This window comes from Hyposmocoma kahamanoa, unplaced genomic scaffold (genome assembly GCF_003589595.1).
Source record: "Hyposmocoma kahamanoa isolate Upper Pololo Valley unplaced genomic scaffold, ASM358959v1 160, whole genome shotgun sequence".
NCBI lineage: Eukaryota > Metazoa > Arthropoda > Insecta > Lepidoptera > Cosmopterigidae > Hyposmocoma > Hyposmocoma kahamanoa.
This window is the reverse complement of record NW_020653575.1, coordinates 839,088-854,357: the sequence shown is the minus strand read 5'-3', so window position 1 is coordinate 854,357 and position 15,270 is coordinate 839,088. Positions and strand designations below refer to the sequence as shown.

At 34.8% G+C, this 15,270-nt stretch overlaps 2 protein-coding genes and 1 long non-coding RNA gene across 4 annotated transcripts in view; 1 reads left to right on the top strand and 2 right to left on the bottom strand.

The window, feature by feature from the left end:
- Positions 1–3,200: 3,200 nt before the first annotated feature.
- LOC113240645 lies at positions 3,201–4,355 on the bottom strand. Its single transcript, XR_003311260.1, has 3 exons — positions 4,202–4,355; positions 3,513–3,650; positions 3,201–3,306 (listed from the first exon to the last, which is right to left on the bottom strand). It is a non-coding gene; the product is annotated as an uncharacterized LOC113240645 (long non-coding RNA).
- A 1,252-nt stretch (positions 4,356–5,607) lies between these two features.
- Positions 5,608–8,233, top strand: LOC113240643 (actin-related protein 2/3 complex subunit 4). Its single transcript, XM_026477994.1, has one exon. The coding sequence runs from the start codon at positions 5,641–5,643 to the stop codon at positions 6,145–6,147; it is 507 nt and encodes a 168-aa protein (XP_026333779.1). The 5' UTR covers positions 5,608–5,640; the 3' UTR covers positions 6,148–8,233.
- A 3,017-nt stretch (positions 8,234–11,250) lies between these two features.
- Positions 11,251–15,270, bottom strand: part of LOC113240638 (ubiquitin fusion degradation protein 1 homolog) — a 5,517-nt gene continuing 1,497 nt past the window's right edge. The window contains exons 4-7 of one of the 2 annotated variants that reach the window (XM_026477988.1): positions 14,979–15,108; positions 14,478–14,620; positions 13,959–14,171; positions 11,251–12,982 (exon numbers count right to left, since the gene is read on the bottom strand). In XM_026477988.1, coding sequence (XP_026333773.1) covers positions 12,824–12,982; positions 13,959–14,171; positions 14,478–14,620; positions 14,979–15,108 — 645 coding nt within the window. In that variant the 3' untranslated portion in view covers positions 11,251–12,823. The remainder of the gene's footprint in view (positions 12,983–13,958; positions 14,172–14,477; positions 14,621–14,978; positions 15,109–15,270) is intronic. The other variant, XM_026477989.1, reaches the window with a different exon arrangement.

Sequence of the window (15,270 nt, the reverse complement as noted above, 5' to 3'; positions counted from 1 at the left end):
GGCTTCAAATTTTTTTAACAAATTTGGTTCAAAGTGTATTACATAGCACTTAAGTATATTTAAAAAGAGCAATCCCTAGAATTTCTGGCTCGTTCTTCTCAGGGAAGGCAGCATAGTGAACGAGCAGTAGCTTAAAAAAATTAAGTTTTCGAGTGTAAATTAACTTTACCTTTGGAATTAATGATTCTTTGACTTTGTAAAAAGATATAGCGTAAATTGAAGTGTTTCTTTAGAAAATTCAAAGTAAGGTAACTAATTCACAATTATTGTAATTATAGCAAAAAAATAAGGTAGTTTGCAATAATATTGAACTTAACAAGTTGATGCCTTGACAATCTCAGTCAGCCGTGACCATGGGACCTGTAAAGCGAGACCTTTACAGGTCCCATGATCACGGCTGACTGAGATTGTCAAGCGTCGGTTTGTTTGAAAAACAAATATACGCGATTTAAATCCGAAAAATAGTTTCACACTATGTGTATCAATCGCGAAGACCTAAGAACTAGAGACAAGCACTCATGTTTTATTTGTACTTCTTCGCCTTTTGTTGCGGTACAGCAGAGCCAGATTCTGCATACTGTCTTCTTTATCTAAATCACTGACTCTGCTGGTACCATTTAAAATTTGATTGGTTATTCGACACCAATTATATGCAAAAAACCTGCTGGCGAAATCAAACGTAAATTCAATAAATTCTTTCTGATGAAATTGGCATTGCAAAAAATTGGTATTAATATTAACATACAAGACAGTTTTCATGTATTCTTTTAAATGGTTTATGTTGCTGTTATTTCTTAAAATGTAGCACAGAGTGTCTTGGATTTCTGAAAAATATTTTGTTAAATTTTCACTTGGATAGGTCAAAAAATTTTTCTTCTTTGAATATTCCCTGTGCTGGAGATATTTATTTGTTAATTGATCTTTGGCGTATAAACATTCTTTACATTTTTTACAATTTGTGACAATTTTTTTTGTTTTTCGCAACATGTATCCGGTTACATACTCGAGTTGACCCATTATTACGGGGTTGTTTTGTTTAATGTGAAAATCTTTAATAACATCATTCTCTTCATTTAAAATTATATCATCAAAATTCGTCTGGGAATGTTGCAAAGGAGTCTTATTTTTTGAAAAAAATATTTCATCAAATGACGCAAACATTGAACATAAATCTTTTTCACAATTGGAGCCAGGACTATAATTGCTACTCATGTTATTTACTAACAGTGATGCAAACGCTGCCTCAAAAGCAGCACAAGTTGGAGAATTATTTCTTGCTCCATGGCTACGTACACTGCCAAAAAAGTTCTCCAAGGGATCTTGGTTTAAATGTCTACACCAAAAGGATTTGACGTTATAATTAGAAAAAAGCGTGTTCCGCAAAATTAGCATATTTTCAATTGTTTTTCCCCAATTATTTATAGAGGGAACACTACCGGTGTTTCCATTCGAAGTCACAAATCTCATTGATTTTAAAACTCTTTTGGCCTGTAACCAAACCTCAATGTGTTTTGACATTGGAGTTACATTTTGAAGTAAATCCTTTCCAGATCGCCTCCTCGAATTATTTTGACTTCCATTGAGTGAGTCGAATAAATTGTCAATGAAGATAATTAAGTCTGCGGTGTCCGTAGATTCTTCAGGTAGTATTCCATGTTCTGAAAGTTAAAATAAAATTAATAAGTTACTCATGTATGATGAATACTATCAATTATTTTGCAACGATGTGAACAACGCTATATCTAATTGGCTTGCAATTAATAACTTCTTAATGAGAACCAAACTAATTGTGTGAAATTTACATTACCAAATGTTAGACAGATGGCTACAAACATTATAGTTAGAAACGAAAAACTGAATCTTGTACATAGTTGTATTTCTAGGTATAATGTTAGATGCTAAGTTGCAATGGGGGTCCACGTATAAGTAAGTTATCAAAACGGCTCAGCTCTGCAGTGTACGCGATAAAAAATACGAAAACTTTCAGACGTCAAACCGCCAGATTGGTTTCCTTCGGTTTTTTTTCATAGTTTAATGGTATACGGCATTTTGCATTGGGGTAATGACGCAATCTTTGTCGTACAGAAACGCGCAGTTAGGGCAATTTACAACCTGGGCCCCAGAGTGTCTTTGAGAGATAAATTTAAAGAAATTAACTGTTTACACTAGCAGCACAACTATTTAATTCACTATATATTCACTTACCAGCTAAGTATCCCATCGTTTTACCAACTGTTTGACTGAATATTTGAGAAGCATACTTCACTTTCATTTTTGGGATTTTTTCCTTGTTGCAATGGTTTTCTGTCAAGTTTTTTATAATTTTTAAACCTTTATATGTGGGATTGTTAGCATATAATTGAGTGATATGCTCCCATTTTGCAACTTTTTCTTCTTCTCCGATTTTGAAATTCAAATTTTTCGTTAGTAAGTTGTTTCGTAGTCCCTTTAATAAGTGTGGTACATCGTACAGCGGAATAACTTGCTTGCCATCGATTTCAAATATTGAATCCTGTAATAACTCGTTTTTCTTCAAATATTCTTTTCTTGTCTCCTCAATGAGATAATTTATAGCACTGGTATTTGAAGTACCTTGATCACAAATTGTTGCTAGTACTTTAAAGCCAATTGAATGCAATTTTTTGATTATTTCCTTGATTTGAACTGCCAAGACATCTTTAGGTGTAGTTCCGGCACAAAATGAGTAACTCAAGGGCTGCTTGTAGTTTTTCGTTATGCCCCGAATCATGAAAACAAGAACATGGTCTGCTATTTTCTTGGTTGATTCGCCACAGTGGTTCACAAATCCTGAAATGCGATCTTTTTTTCTGTTGTATTCAAAATGTGGCGTCAATGCCATCTCATCAAAGATTAATGAGCATAACTTGTCATCTTCTTTCATTTTCTTTATTTGTACTTTGAGTTGTTCAAAAATATTGTCATTTAGACCTGGTTTCAAATTGGCTTGTGATATCATACGGGAAAGAGTCACCGGTGATGGCAAGACAAATATTTTGCTAAGCCATCTGTACGCTTTTGGTCCCGCCTTGTACACACTTAGTGCCATTATCTTTTCTTCTTTTGTGAACCTTCTTCCCATCTTTGGTTTCCCTATTTGTCGAAACTGCATCAGAGTGAAAATAGCAGCCAAGGTCTTAAATTGTTTTAATGCATTTTGGAAAGCATTGTTGGTGGAAAGTTTCTGAGCTTTTTTGAGTCTCTTCAAATAGGAGTCATTTTGTTTTTTTAACTGGACAATTTTTTTGGCCAAATCCTTTTCATGTTCGCTAGTCTTTTTAACTGCTTCTAAAAACAAAAAAAAAATGAGTAACAGTAGTGAATCTTGAAAATAATTGAAAATTCTGAAAATCTTGTAATGTCTTTAAATACAAAAAATACCCTACACATAAAATAGAGCCTTGTATAAAGTGACTATGACATGTGGGTATGAAGTGACTGCACAGTAGTTCCTTTGAATTATTCCTTCTAGTGCATTGGATCAATGTACTTACTTCTTCGATTACACAAAGTGTTGTTCTGTAGCTGTGATGTGTTTGGGACATTTGACTGTGGTCGCAGCATTGCAATATTCTCACTACTGGGGCCAGGTTGATTCGTCACATCCATTAGTGGTCTTCTTAATTGGGACCCTGTAAATGAAAATTGACAGTTTTTTACAATTAACAAGCTTTAAAGTGGCACTCATATTTACTTTTGGTTAAAAAATGTAAGTTTACACATATTTCAATAATGAATATAATTCTTTAAATCTTCTTCTATTTTTGAACAGCAATAAAGAAATTCGCTGTTGTGCCCATATTACATTGTTAAGAGGTTGGAAATTGGGTAACTAGGTATTGACCGAGATTGAAATGCACTATCTTCAGAGCAACAGCGGTTCTTCTTAAAAGAATTATACAAAAAAGTCTGATGAAAAACAAAGCCTTACACAAACAACATCACGTTTTTTTGCCAATTGTAATAGTACCTCGTAAATTTTGTCACCTTACAGGGCATAAGTAACTTGCTAAGGGTAACATACTGTAATATAAATGTTTAATTATGATTAGTTGGTACACCTGGCATGACCGCCAGTCGGCATTATACGTTGATTATGCATAGATGCATTCCTTTTATTTGTGAGCTTTCCAAATAGTACACATACCTTTTAAGTTAAAATGAATACATAATTTTTGCATACCTGACAAGCAGAGTGTAGGTATAGCATTGTCACTCAGGAATTTACTTCTAGTATGGAAGCGGCTTTCAAAATGCAAGTGACATACACGGCGACGCTTGAAAATAACACTATTTTCTAAAGCTATTACATCACCGCCAACATTGTAAAGCCAGGTCCGAAAACGTTCTGGGTCTTTATCAGGGTTAGGAAATTTGTGAAGAATTTCCTTTTCCGAACCTGAAACAAGATATTCATACTATTTACTTAACAGTGTCAACTCAGTGTCTATCTCGGAATTCAAAACTAGAGCACAAAAGGAAGGGATTCTACCAATTATGAATAAGCCGGTGTATAGGAAGAAGCCAATTGGACATAGATTTCTTTAAATTGAATAGATTATTATTACCTGAGAAGGCCTGTCTATTTAGTTTTCATTATGATGAAGAAGACACTTAGATGTTCACAAAAATGATAATAAGAGACATGACAATAGAGTGGACTGACTACAGGTACTAAAGAAAAAGAGTAAACTTACCACAGTCCGGAACACAGCATTTTTTTTCCGAAGTCATTGTAGCAAATCGTAGTCCGTATTTCAAATAAGCCGAGGTCAACAAAATAGCAGTGGGAGTCCAAAAGGAGAAAGCAGAGGTCAACAATTTTAAACACAGACGCAAGAATCCAAAAACACAGCTCAGTAGTCGTAAACAAAGTAAAGAATTCCGAACCACACTCGATGACGCGCGGAGATGGAGTAAGCGAATTGAAATATGGATTGCCATCGCTGTTGTTGTTTAAAAATCACCTTAAAAATAACACGCAATTAAAAACAGGAACTACAAAAGCCGGCCATTGTTGTAAAAAATTACCACAAAATGACAATGACATGACAGTTAGTTTGACAGTTAAGATTACTTTCCGTTCCAAGCAAAATATTGTTTGCTTTCATTTAAGCTTTATTTTGAATATTATTATGATTTTATTATTATGATATTCTAAGCTCCAATGGGTCCGATGTTATCAAAATAATTATATCCATTGTGATTTTTCCATTGTAATAGTGGTAATATTCATCATACAAATGATAACGATTGTAATGAAAAACAAAGTATATGCGTCAAGTGAAACTTATTAGATTACCACCATTTCATTTTGTGTTGCAATAATTTAATCTAATTCTTTGTTTTAATGCAAATTATTTACAATGTTTTAAAAAATATATGTTTGAAGTAAATTCCTGCCTTTAGAAAGTATGTTTTGAGTTCTGAAAAATTTTATAAAAATTGTATGGCCCATCAAAGGAGATGCTATCGCCATCTATTGAGTAACGACATAACTATGCTTCCATATACATAGGCCATACAAAGCAAAAATCTTCCTAGTGATTAGACCGTGCATTATGTCAAGTCAAAATAATTAGGTGTGGTGCTGTGAATCAATTATTTTGAAAAAATATAAAAATGTCGGCAACATTGAAGCCTTATTTAACTGCGGTACGACATACGCTCACAGCCGCTATGTGTTTAGAACATTTCTCTTCACAAGTAGTGGAAAGATACAACAAACCGGAGGTGGAGGTTAGAACAAGCGAGGAGTTGCTGTTGAATCCAGTGGTAATTTCACGTAATGCCAACGAGAAAGTGTTAATTGAGTCATCTATAAACTCGATAAGAGTAAGCATAATGATCAAACAAGCGGATGAGATCGAGAAAATCTTGTGTAAAAAGTTCATGCGTTTCATGATGATGCGGGCTGAGAATTTCATCGTACTGAGGCGGAAACCGGTGGACGGATATCATATCAGTTTCCTGATAACTAATTTTCACACTGAACAAATGTATAAGCACAAATTGGTTGATTTCGTTATATATTTTATGGAGGAAATTGATAAGGAGATCAGTGAAATGAAGCTGGCTGTAAATGCGCGTGCTAGAATTTGCTCTGAAGAGTTTTTGAAGAGATTCTAAACACATACTGCCAATGGTTGGGATAGGGATAGCTGGGCACATGAGAAAGTATATACAGCCTTTGTTGATGTTACAGTGCACATATTTGTAAATAATGTCAGGTGTTACAATAGTATATCTGAACACCAGAATGGGTCCTATTGAAAATTCATGGCATAAACAAATTACTGCCAGTAAAAAAGGGACTTGACCAAGAACTTTTGTGTTATTCCATAATATGTTATGTAACTTTGGTTACTTACATATTGGTAGATGAAATTTGATTAAAATATAAATATTAAACAATAACAGTTATTTAATTTTTAATAGAATGACACTTTTGTCACTTGTTTAAGACTTGAATTCATCTAAGCACCTTTATTTAAGTACCTAAAAATTCACATTACATTCTAAAAGGCTGAATGGTTAATAAACAACTTTGTAACAATTTTCAGATTTAAAATATTGCCCACTGCACCTAATCCCTAACAATAGTTTTGTTTAAAGAGCTAAAAACTACTTACTTTCCAAAACTTTGTTAAATTATTTTAAGGTATTTGTGTAATTTACATATTAAACTTCAATAGTTGTAAGTTGAGTTCTTTTAGAACGATGAAATACACAAGAATAAATTGAAAACATATTTAATTTTAATTTTTACAGCACAAATCATTCAAAGAAACAATCTAATCAACTTTTTTTAAGAAGACCTTACATAGCTTACTTACCTTATTACCTTCAATATAATTTTCGCATCACATCATACAATTTCTAGTTCTGTAATGTTATATAAAAAAATTAAGCAACAATAACTAATTTTGTATAAAACTGTAAGTGACACCTAACTGTAGGAATAGTTATGTCAACTGTTAAATGGATAAACAAATGCACACTCCCCAGCAAAATGTTTCTTGTCCTTCCTTATGCCATCATCAATTTAATGTATGTCCTACTCCAGGCATTCTTATTTATTTATCTCATGCCATACAGCTTCACCAGTTAGATTAGACCTTCAACATAATATTACTAATGTCATTTATATTAAAAGTTTTTACTGGCGCCACCTTTGTAATATCCATAAGTGTGAATATGTTAGATGTTAAAAATTTATGAACAAATAATTTTTTCAGAATCAGTATTTTCTCTCTAATCTATGAGGGCGTACAAATAAAATTATTATTTTATGCAATTTAATGCTAGAACTTAGAAAATAATAAAGATTAATAGTAAAAAACTTGATTCTATTGTGGACATTGTAGTCAATGTTTGTAAAATTTGACATTGGAAAGTGAACCCTATAAAATGGTTAAATAACAGTGGTGAAATGTCTATATTACACATTTCCGATTAGAAATTTAGTGTAGAAGCGCTGCAGTGGCGTAACTATGCCATAGCTGCGCGTCTTTAGCGCTTCAGTAATTTTTAGTTCACTATTGTGCGCGCGTGTCACAGTAGTGGTGCTGCAACTTCGCTTCGACATTCGATATACTGTATGAGAATTAGTAATGGTGAGGCTGCAGCGCCACTGCAGCACTTCTATAAGCGTTTAATTTTAAGATAGTTAATGTCTTCCATTGCAGCATTTGCTGTGTACCTTCTACATCGGTTTACCTTCTGCAAATATCCACCCTTCGCCACTGTTAAATAACTCTGCAAAGATGTGTCAATAATTGAAAGATGAAAAAGAGTACAACACCAAACTTATCTAAGTTGGAATATAGTTGTGGGCTTTATACAGCAAAGTAAACGTAGTGCTTAAATTCTCTTTGCAGCAAAGTAGTTATTTCGGTCTTGACGCCAATGTTGTCTTCGCAAAATTATGAGTCATGTCTACAGTAAATATTTATATTATAAAATGTAAGCAATTGAATCAAGAATTATGTTACTTATTCCTTAAGCTTAGAAAACCAACGTCTTTGATACATTTGTTATTACTTTCACAGGTTATTTGGAAGACAAAATTTGTTCAAAGAAATAATAAAATATTGTTTTGGTGGTTTTGAAAAGATTAACCTACATTCCTCAAGTATGCAAGCCTAACATTTTAAATCTTTTAATATAGGTATAGATTAAATTTTATTTAATGCGTAAGTTGGCTGTCTTCTAGTAACCTGCGTAATAGTTTTATTTTTTGTAGCAGAAATATTTGGAGCTAAGAACATTTTTTCATTCTTTTATATTATAATAGGTTTTTTTATTTTGACTTGAGAGGAGGCAGATACAGGTTACTTATAACTTGATTAACTTTTGACCAATGAACAAAATGTGTTGGGTGCAGTCAGCTTAAGATGGTATAGTACAGGCGCACTATAAGTTTCCGGAACTAGCCACTTACATTAACAATATATAAAAAGTAATTACAACATTTGAAAATGGAACTCTTTGGCTGTAGAATACAGTTTGTTTCATCTGACTGTCATTTGTTTTTACATTGTGGCGTCATTTTAGAAATTGGTTGTCTACATCATCATGGATTCGTAGTATGATTTTCTAAATGGAAAATTTTCGTAGTATGATTTTCTACTACTTAATTAAGTGGAATGTAACAGCTCAGCGGAGCTTCCCTCGGCTTCAAACTGCTTTTAGTGATGAAGCACCATGCAAGACGACAATTTATAGCTGGTTTGCAGAATTCAAACGCGGTCGTGTGAATCTCAGTGACGAATTTCGTGATAGTCGCCCGTTCACCGCTGTAAACAACAAAAACATCGATGCTGTGCGCCGTATGATCAAAACAGACAGGCATGTGACATACCATGAGATTCGAGCATCGTTAGGCATAGGCATGAGTCAAATACAATCAATACTACATAAACATTTGGAAGTGAAAAAGCTGTGCTCTCGGTGGATTCCACACAATTTGACTGAGGCTCAAAAAACGGTTTGCGTCAGTTGGTTTAATGCCATGCTTACCAGATTCAACGAAGGGGCGTCAAATTTGGTGTGGGACATAGTAACAGGTGACGAAACATGGATTTATAGTGATTCCAAAACAAAGCAGCAATCGAGCGAATGGGTCTTTCGAGATGAGCCGAAACCAACTAAAGCTTGCGTGCAAAGTGCCTCTAAGCGGAATATTGCTTCTTTTTTAAATAAAACTGGACATGTGGCTACTATTGCTTTGGAGAATCGTTGTACCGTGAATAGTAATTGGTACACGACCATTTGTTTGTCGAAAGTTATTGATAAACTCCGTAAAAATAACCGTGAACGCTGTATCATCTTGCACCACGATAATGCCAGTTCTCACACGGCCAGATAGACAAATGAATTTTTGAAGGTGAACAACGATGACCTTATGAACCATTCCGCGTACAGACCCGACCTGGCACCTTGTGACTTTTATTTATTTCAAAAAATTAAGAACCAGTTACGCGGTCAACGATTTTCAACACCTGAAGAGGCTGTCGAAGAGTATCAAAAATGTTTCAGAGATTGTAACGGAGGTGTGGCATAAATGTTTTCAAAATAAGTTCATTCGTATGAAAAAATGCATTAACGCTAATTGAGAATATTCTGAGAAACAATAAATTCATTTCTAACCATTTATAGTATATTTTTCTTACTCATTCCGGAAACTTAGTGCGCCCCACGTATAAAGCAGTGGTTCCCAACTTTCTCGAATACAGATTTCCCCGGAGATGAAACTGCAATGGCGCAGACCATTTACAAGAAAGTAGTTTTGTTTATTTGTATGAGACCATGAACCCTATGGGTATATACTCTTACAGACCCCAGTCCCCTTCGTTCCCACTAAGAACTCGATATTTACGATCATCATTATCAGTTCATTTTTAATTCGTTGTTTACAATTTTTGATTTTTTGACACTGACCTTTTTTGATTATTTTTTTCATTTATTTTGTCAACTTCACAATCTTTTTTTTTTATTTTAACTTGTCAAGTTTACAAATTTTGAGCATTTTTTTATAATCTTTAATTTTATTTTGTCAAGTTTCTAATAATCATTATTTTTTAAATTTAAATAAGCAAGTTTACAATGTTTGATAATTTTTTAAATTCTTTTTAATTGAATTTGTCAAGTTTACGTTAAATATTATATGTATAAGTTGTATAAATATATTCTTCAACCGTACATTAACGATAAAATCATTTTCGGGATAATAATAGAATAAAGTCAATGTAACTACTGGGAAATGATTTTTCCCTATAGTTCCTATTACTTATTGCAATATACCAACGAGAAAAAAAGTCCCAGTAGTTCTTTAATAGAATTACTCAATAGAACTAGTGGGAATGAAGTCATACTACCATGAGTTTACAGTGACTTTTCAACAAAAATGTTACTTCTTGTGACCGCTAGGCGCGTGAGCAATTTACAAAATTGTCAAATCTTTTACGCGGTCGCTCTTCTTGTTAGTTGATCACATTGAACACATTGAAGTTAAAGCATACTTTATGAATTTCTGCAATCCACTCATACATTATAGCTTCGCAGTAATATACGTGAAAAATGAAAACAAAGCCGAAAATTGATCTGAATAATTTATTTCACAAAAGTATATATTACAAAATTCACAAATAATTTCAAATTTAATTTTTTCCCAAATAATAATTTTACATTACATTGCGCAAATTATTTTAATATCTAATTATTTAAAATATTACAAATGCTGGGCAAAAGCCAACGTTGCAGTAGGAAATCAAGGATAATACCGTAACTAAAAATGTCTTCCGCTATTTTTTACCAGCGTTAATTTTTGTTGTTAATTTTACGAGATATCGATATGAGAAGTGATAGCGTTATCAATAGCACAAATTGAACTATTTTAACGTTAGAATTTGTAACGATTTTCCCAGCAGCAATTAGCGTTTAGCTTTATTGACAAGGAACCGTACTATGAAGCCATTGAAATGGCCGTTTACTACCTGATAGTTACCGGATATCCGTTTCATCTGTAAAACAAATAGTTTCCGATCTATCTAATAGCGTATATTTGTTTTTGCACTGACTGTCAGTCGTTGTCCCTATCTAATGACCCGAGAGATAGGGTTTTCCGGAGAGACTACGGGCTCGACGACAAGACCAGGTTACAGCGGGCGTCCGGGCCAAGCCCTCCGCCAGTGATACGCGTTTGCGGGCTTCTCTGGCGGACCCGGATTTGGCTATGGACTCGCTGGGGTTTGTGGTTAGCTGCAGAGATGGACATGTTTGTCTGCCCCAGGTGCATGTGTGCGGGGCGTCTGTCTCGTGAGCAGCTAGCGCGTTTTAGTAGCGGTCTAGTTGAGATTTTTTATATGAGTGCAGATTCAGAGACCGTTTTCTGGATTCAATGTTCATGCGAGACAATTCGAGCGAGATTCGTCCTTTTGTGCGCGATTTTAAGGTCCAAACGCAGTCCCGCTGCGCTACACGTAGTTACGCTATCTTAATTACGCTATAGCGGCTGTGTACTACAGACACAATTGTCTAAAAATTTCATTTTTCTTATCAGTCTCCGTTTGACGATCGCGACAGAGTTGCCCATGCCACCACTGTACCGAGCAGCAAACCGCTGATGCGTTTGGATCTTAAATATATCGATTATGTGTGCAGATTTGAACAGGGCTTTAATAAAAAAAATACCACAGTTTTAAGGTCTTACTATAATTATGGATGTTAAATTTGAATAATATTTGTAAATACAGTTAAAAAAGTTGTATGACAGTTGAAAAATTAGGTTGCTCTATTGAACTAGAGACAGTAAAAAGGATAGACTGTGGTGACGATTCCGATTCCATTTGATAGACCTAAAATATTCGTATCCCTTTTGAGGTAATATTATTGAAAGAGATGACATTGCATGTTTTCACACACGACGATACCGAAATGACGTGTAAACAAAATTTGTTTAAACATTTAATGTTTTGACTGTACAGTTATCGAATATAGGTATTTTCAGGAACTAGTACCATTGATCTTACTACGGTACCGGTATTTTATGTTTCAATTATTCAAATGCAATTAAATAACCAACATGTTTAAAAGCCTCAGCCGGATATAGCAGACTGGCAACGTTGCGGGAACCGCTATTGAGTACCGGTACCTTTAAGTAACGCGTAATGAAAGAGATGAAAATGATAACGAGGCTGTGGTTTTACACTACAGCGCCATATGTGCATGATGACAAGAATCTTAGTTCGGTTCATGGTGTCGAGTTGTCTAATGTGAAAACGTAGAAAGTATAAAGATCTGTCAAATTAGTTAAAATTTTTATAAACCTAAATAAGATAGTCCCTTTGAACTCACACATCGAAATAGAACACAATATTCAATTGTATGTTAAATTACTAAGGTTAAGATGCTTATTTTGGCAAAATGTTCAGCATGGAATCGCTTGTATACTTAAAGTCTAGGTATATTGAGCGACCCGGCCGCGACGTTGCTATTTCCAGTTCTTTCTTTTAAATCATATTTTAAACATGTTAAAACGCGAAACAAATCATTTCAGAAAATAACAAATAATTTTACGGCAATTGTTGTATAAAATCTAACATATAGACTGAAGAGTTAAATATGGAAGTGTGAAAGCAGTAGCTCACCTTAAACTGGATATATACAAATCAATGAAGTAGCCAATTATCTAACATTGTATTAACCAGTCTAAGATGAATTCTTAAAACAGCCCAGTTCAATTTATTTTAAATTGAAGAAGTGTCCATATTTAACTAGTGAGTCTGAAAATTATGTAATTATACTACTTGGACTTAGCGCTACGTAACGTGAATCCTTCGCCTTTAAAGGCTTCAAAAGGCTCTGTAGGTATCTCTTCCTTTGCGTTGGCCGAACGGTAGTTGCGTATAAATCTTAGAGTTCCTATTTGGTAGTTGTAGTCTGGGATGCCGCGGACGTAGGGCTGTAAATAGAAGTGGTTGAAAATGTAGTAAATATAGACAAGTTCATCATCAAATCATTACACGATCTACTCGGTAGCCTAACGATTTGTTGCGTGTTTGTTTGAACGATTGAAAGTGACCACCAAAAAAATAAGTTGTAGGAGTGCTCTGTCACTTGCAAGCTTGCAAGTCACTATAACACGACCTACGTGGTCGAGTGGCTTGCACACCCGTTTTCATGGTGTCGCTATTTCTGAGGTTCAAACCCCGGACTAACTTTTCTATATAGTGTCGGGTCTGTATTTGTGATACCGTTGTTGTTTCCGATTTCTATAAAGGCGGCGACTGACTGGATCATTTCAGCGTAACATAACGCGAGCATTCGTTTTTTCCTTTGGGTGTTACCTTACGCTTTAATTTAGGTCAGTATAGCTCAGACAATCCTCGCGAGCGCATTGTCGGGAGTCCATATTATATATCGAGCGTCATCGCCTGTTTTTCTTAAACAATGTAGTAACAAAGAATGTACAATTTTATGGGACCCCTCCCAATCACGACTTCTGTCATCCGACTGCGAATGAGGAGTACGACCGAGCGCAGAGTTCGACACGAGAATTGATACTGGTCAGTCGGCTAAGCCATAACGTAACATGCTCGCCGCGAATGTTACGTTACGCCGAAATGATCCGGTCAGTCGCCTTAACACAAGAGCTTTAAGTACTTACTTTGGGATCAGAACAACGTATGTGATGTTGTCTAATATATATATTTTTAATACAGTGACGTCACAAACAAGACATTTTTTTAATGACTGTAATCATGTTTTTTTCAACAGTTCTCTTGTCACATTTCATTAGTTTCTTTGTTTTTAAATACTAACGAAAATCAAATGATTCTCAATGCTTGTAAAATTTTATGCAATTTATACTGTGTTTATGCAATAAAATCATTAAGTATGCTATGCTTTTGTAACCTTGAAACATAGAGTTTTCTAACCTGTCTGGAATGCGAAGCTTGAGGTTCACTTTCACTTTCACTAGTCAACTTTTTCTTTTTCCCATCGAGCCGGTTTCCTTCACCGCGGAAAGCGATAAAGCCCTCCGGCTCTGGCATCATCCCTTCTGGGTCCTCCTCCATACCCTCCGAGAATTCCTCTCCTCGTGATACACGTTCGTCCTCTTTGTAGCCTACAGGCGGTGCGAATTCTACCTAAAATACGGAATACAAATGTAATCGCAGATATTACCAGATAATAAGCATCTCTTAACCTTAAAATGTAAAGGTAAAGGACCTTCATTTGGAAATTAAGCTGGAAAAACAAAGTAAATAAGCACAATAACCCTACGAATACTTTGTTAAATAACCGTATTACGCAGCATACACTTGGGTGAACCATTTTACGACAGGTTTTACATTTAATACTGATTATTTTTGACGCTCCAGTTTCTACCAAGCAGTAATTATGTGTACTTGTTTTTAAGTGTAATTTCCAGTGAGTCTTTGTTCCATACGTACATTCATATCACACTCAATGATAATGACAGCATTCCCTGGCTTTGTCTCCAGCACGCATAGCTCGTACACTTTCGAGTTATACTTTATGGCGATCACGTCTCCCGTTGTCAGACACGAGAAATTGCGTAGGCAGTTCTCTAATACTGCAACATACAAATAAATTAATGGCTGACTCTGCAATAGTCACGCTAGTGCGTACTTTTCACGCAATGTTTGTATTTTCCTTAGGGGAATTTAGTTAATAGGGAGCATCAAAATCATAAAAGGCAGAGTGGCACTAGCACTCAAATATTCTCTTTAGAAAAAATGTGAAAAAGTTAAATTTTCGGCAGCCATTTTGAATCCACTACCTTGAAAACTTATTGTTTTACTGTGTCTTCAAGTAAACTATAAATTATTCCAAAGTGTGAGTATGAGTCTAGCAGTGGTAGTTTCTAAGCAGAGGAGAAATAAAAAAGATAATTGTGTGCCATATTTGTTTCAGTCTTTTCTTATTGTCACCTGCTTTAGGATTAGAAATGTCTAAGAAGTCTTCAGAGAGTGGTTGGAACTTGGAAAATGTGGCTGTTGGCAGAGACACACTCTCCACTTGCAGCAAAGCCCCCTCTTCCAGCACAAGATTCGCCATCATCTGGTTAGTGTTTTTTTAAGATTAGTATTTGTCGGCACTGGTCCTACATGCTAGATAGGTTTAGGATAGCAAAAATAACATTGTCTATGATTAATGTCATTATTGAGTAGTCACTAAACACATGTTTTAGAAAATCCTTCAACTTATATTGGAAACAGTTAT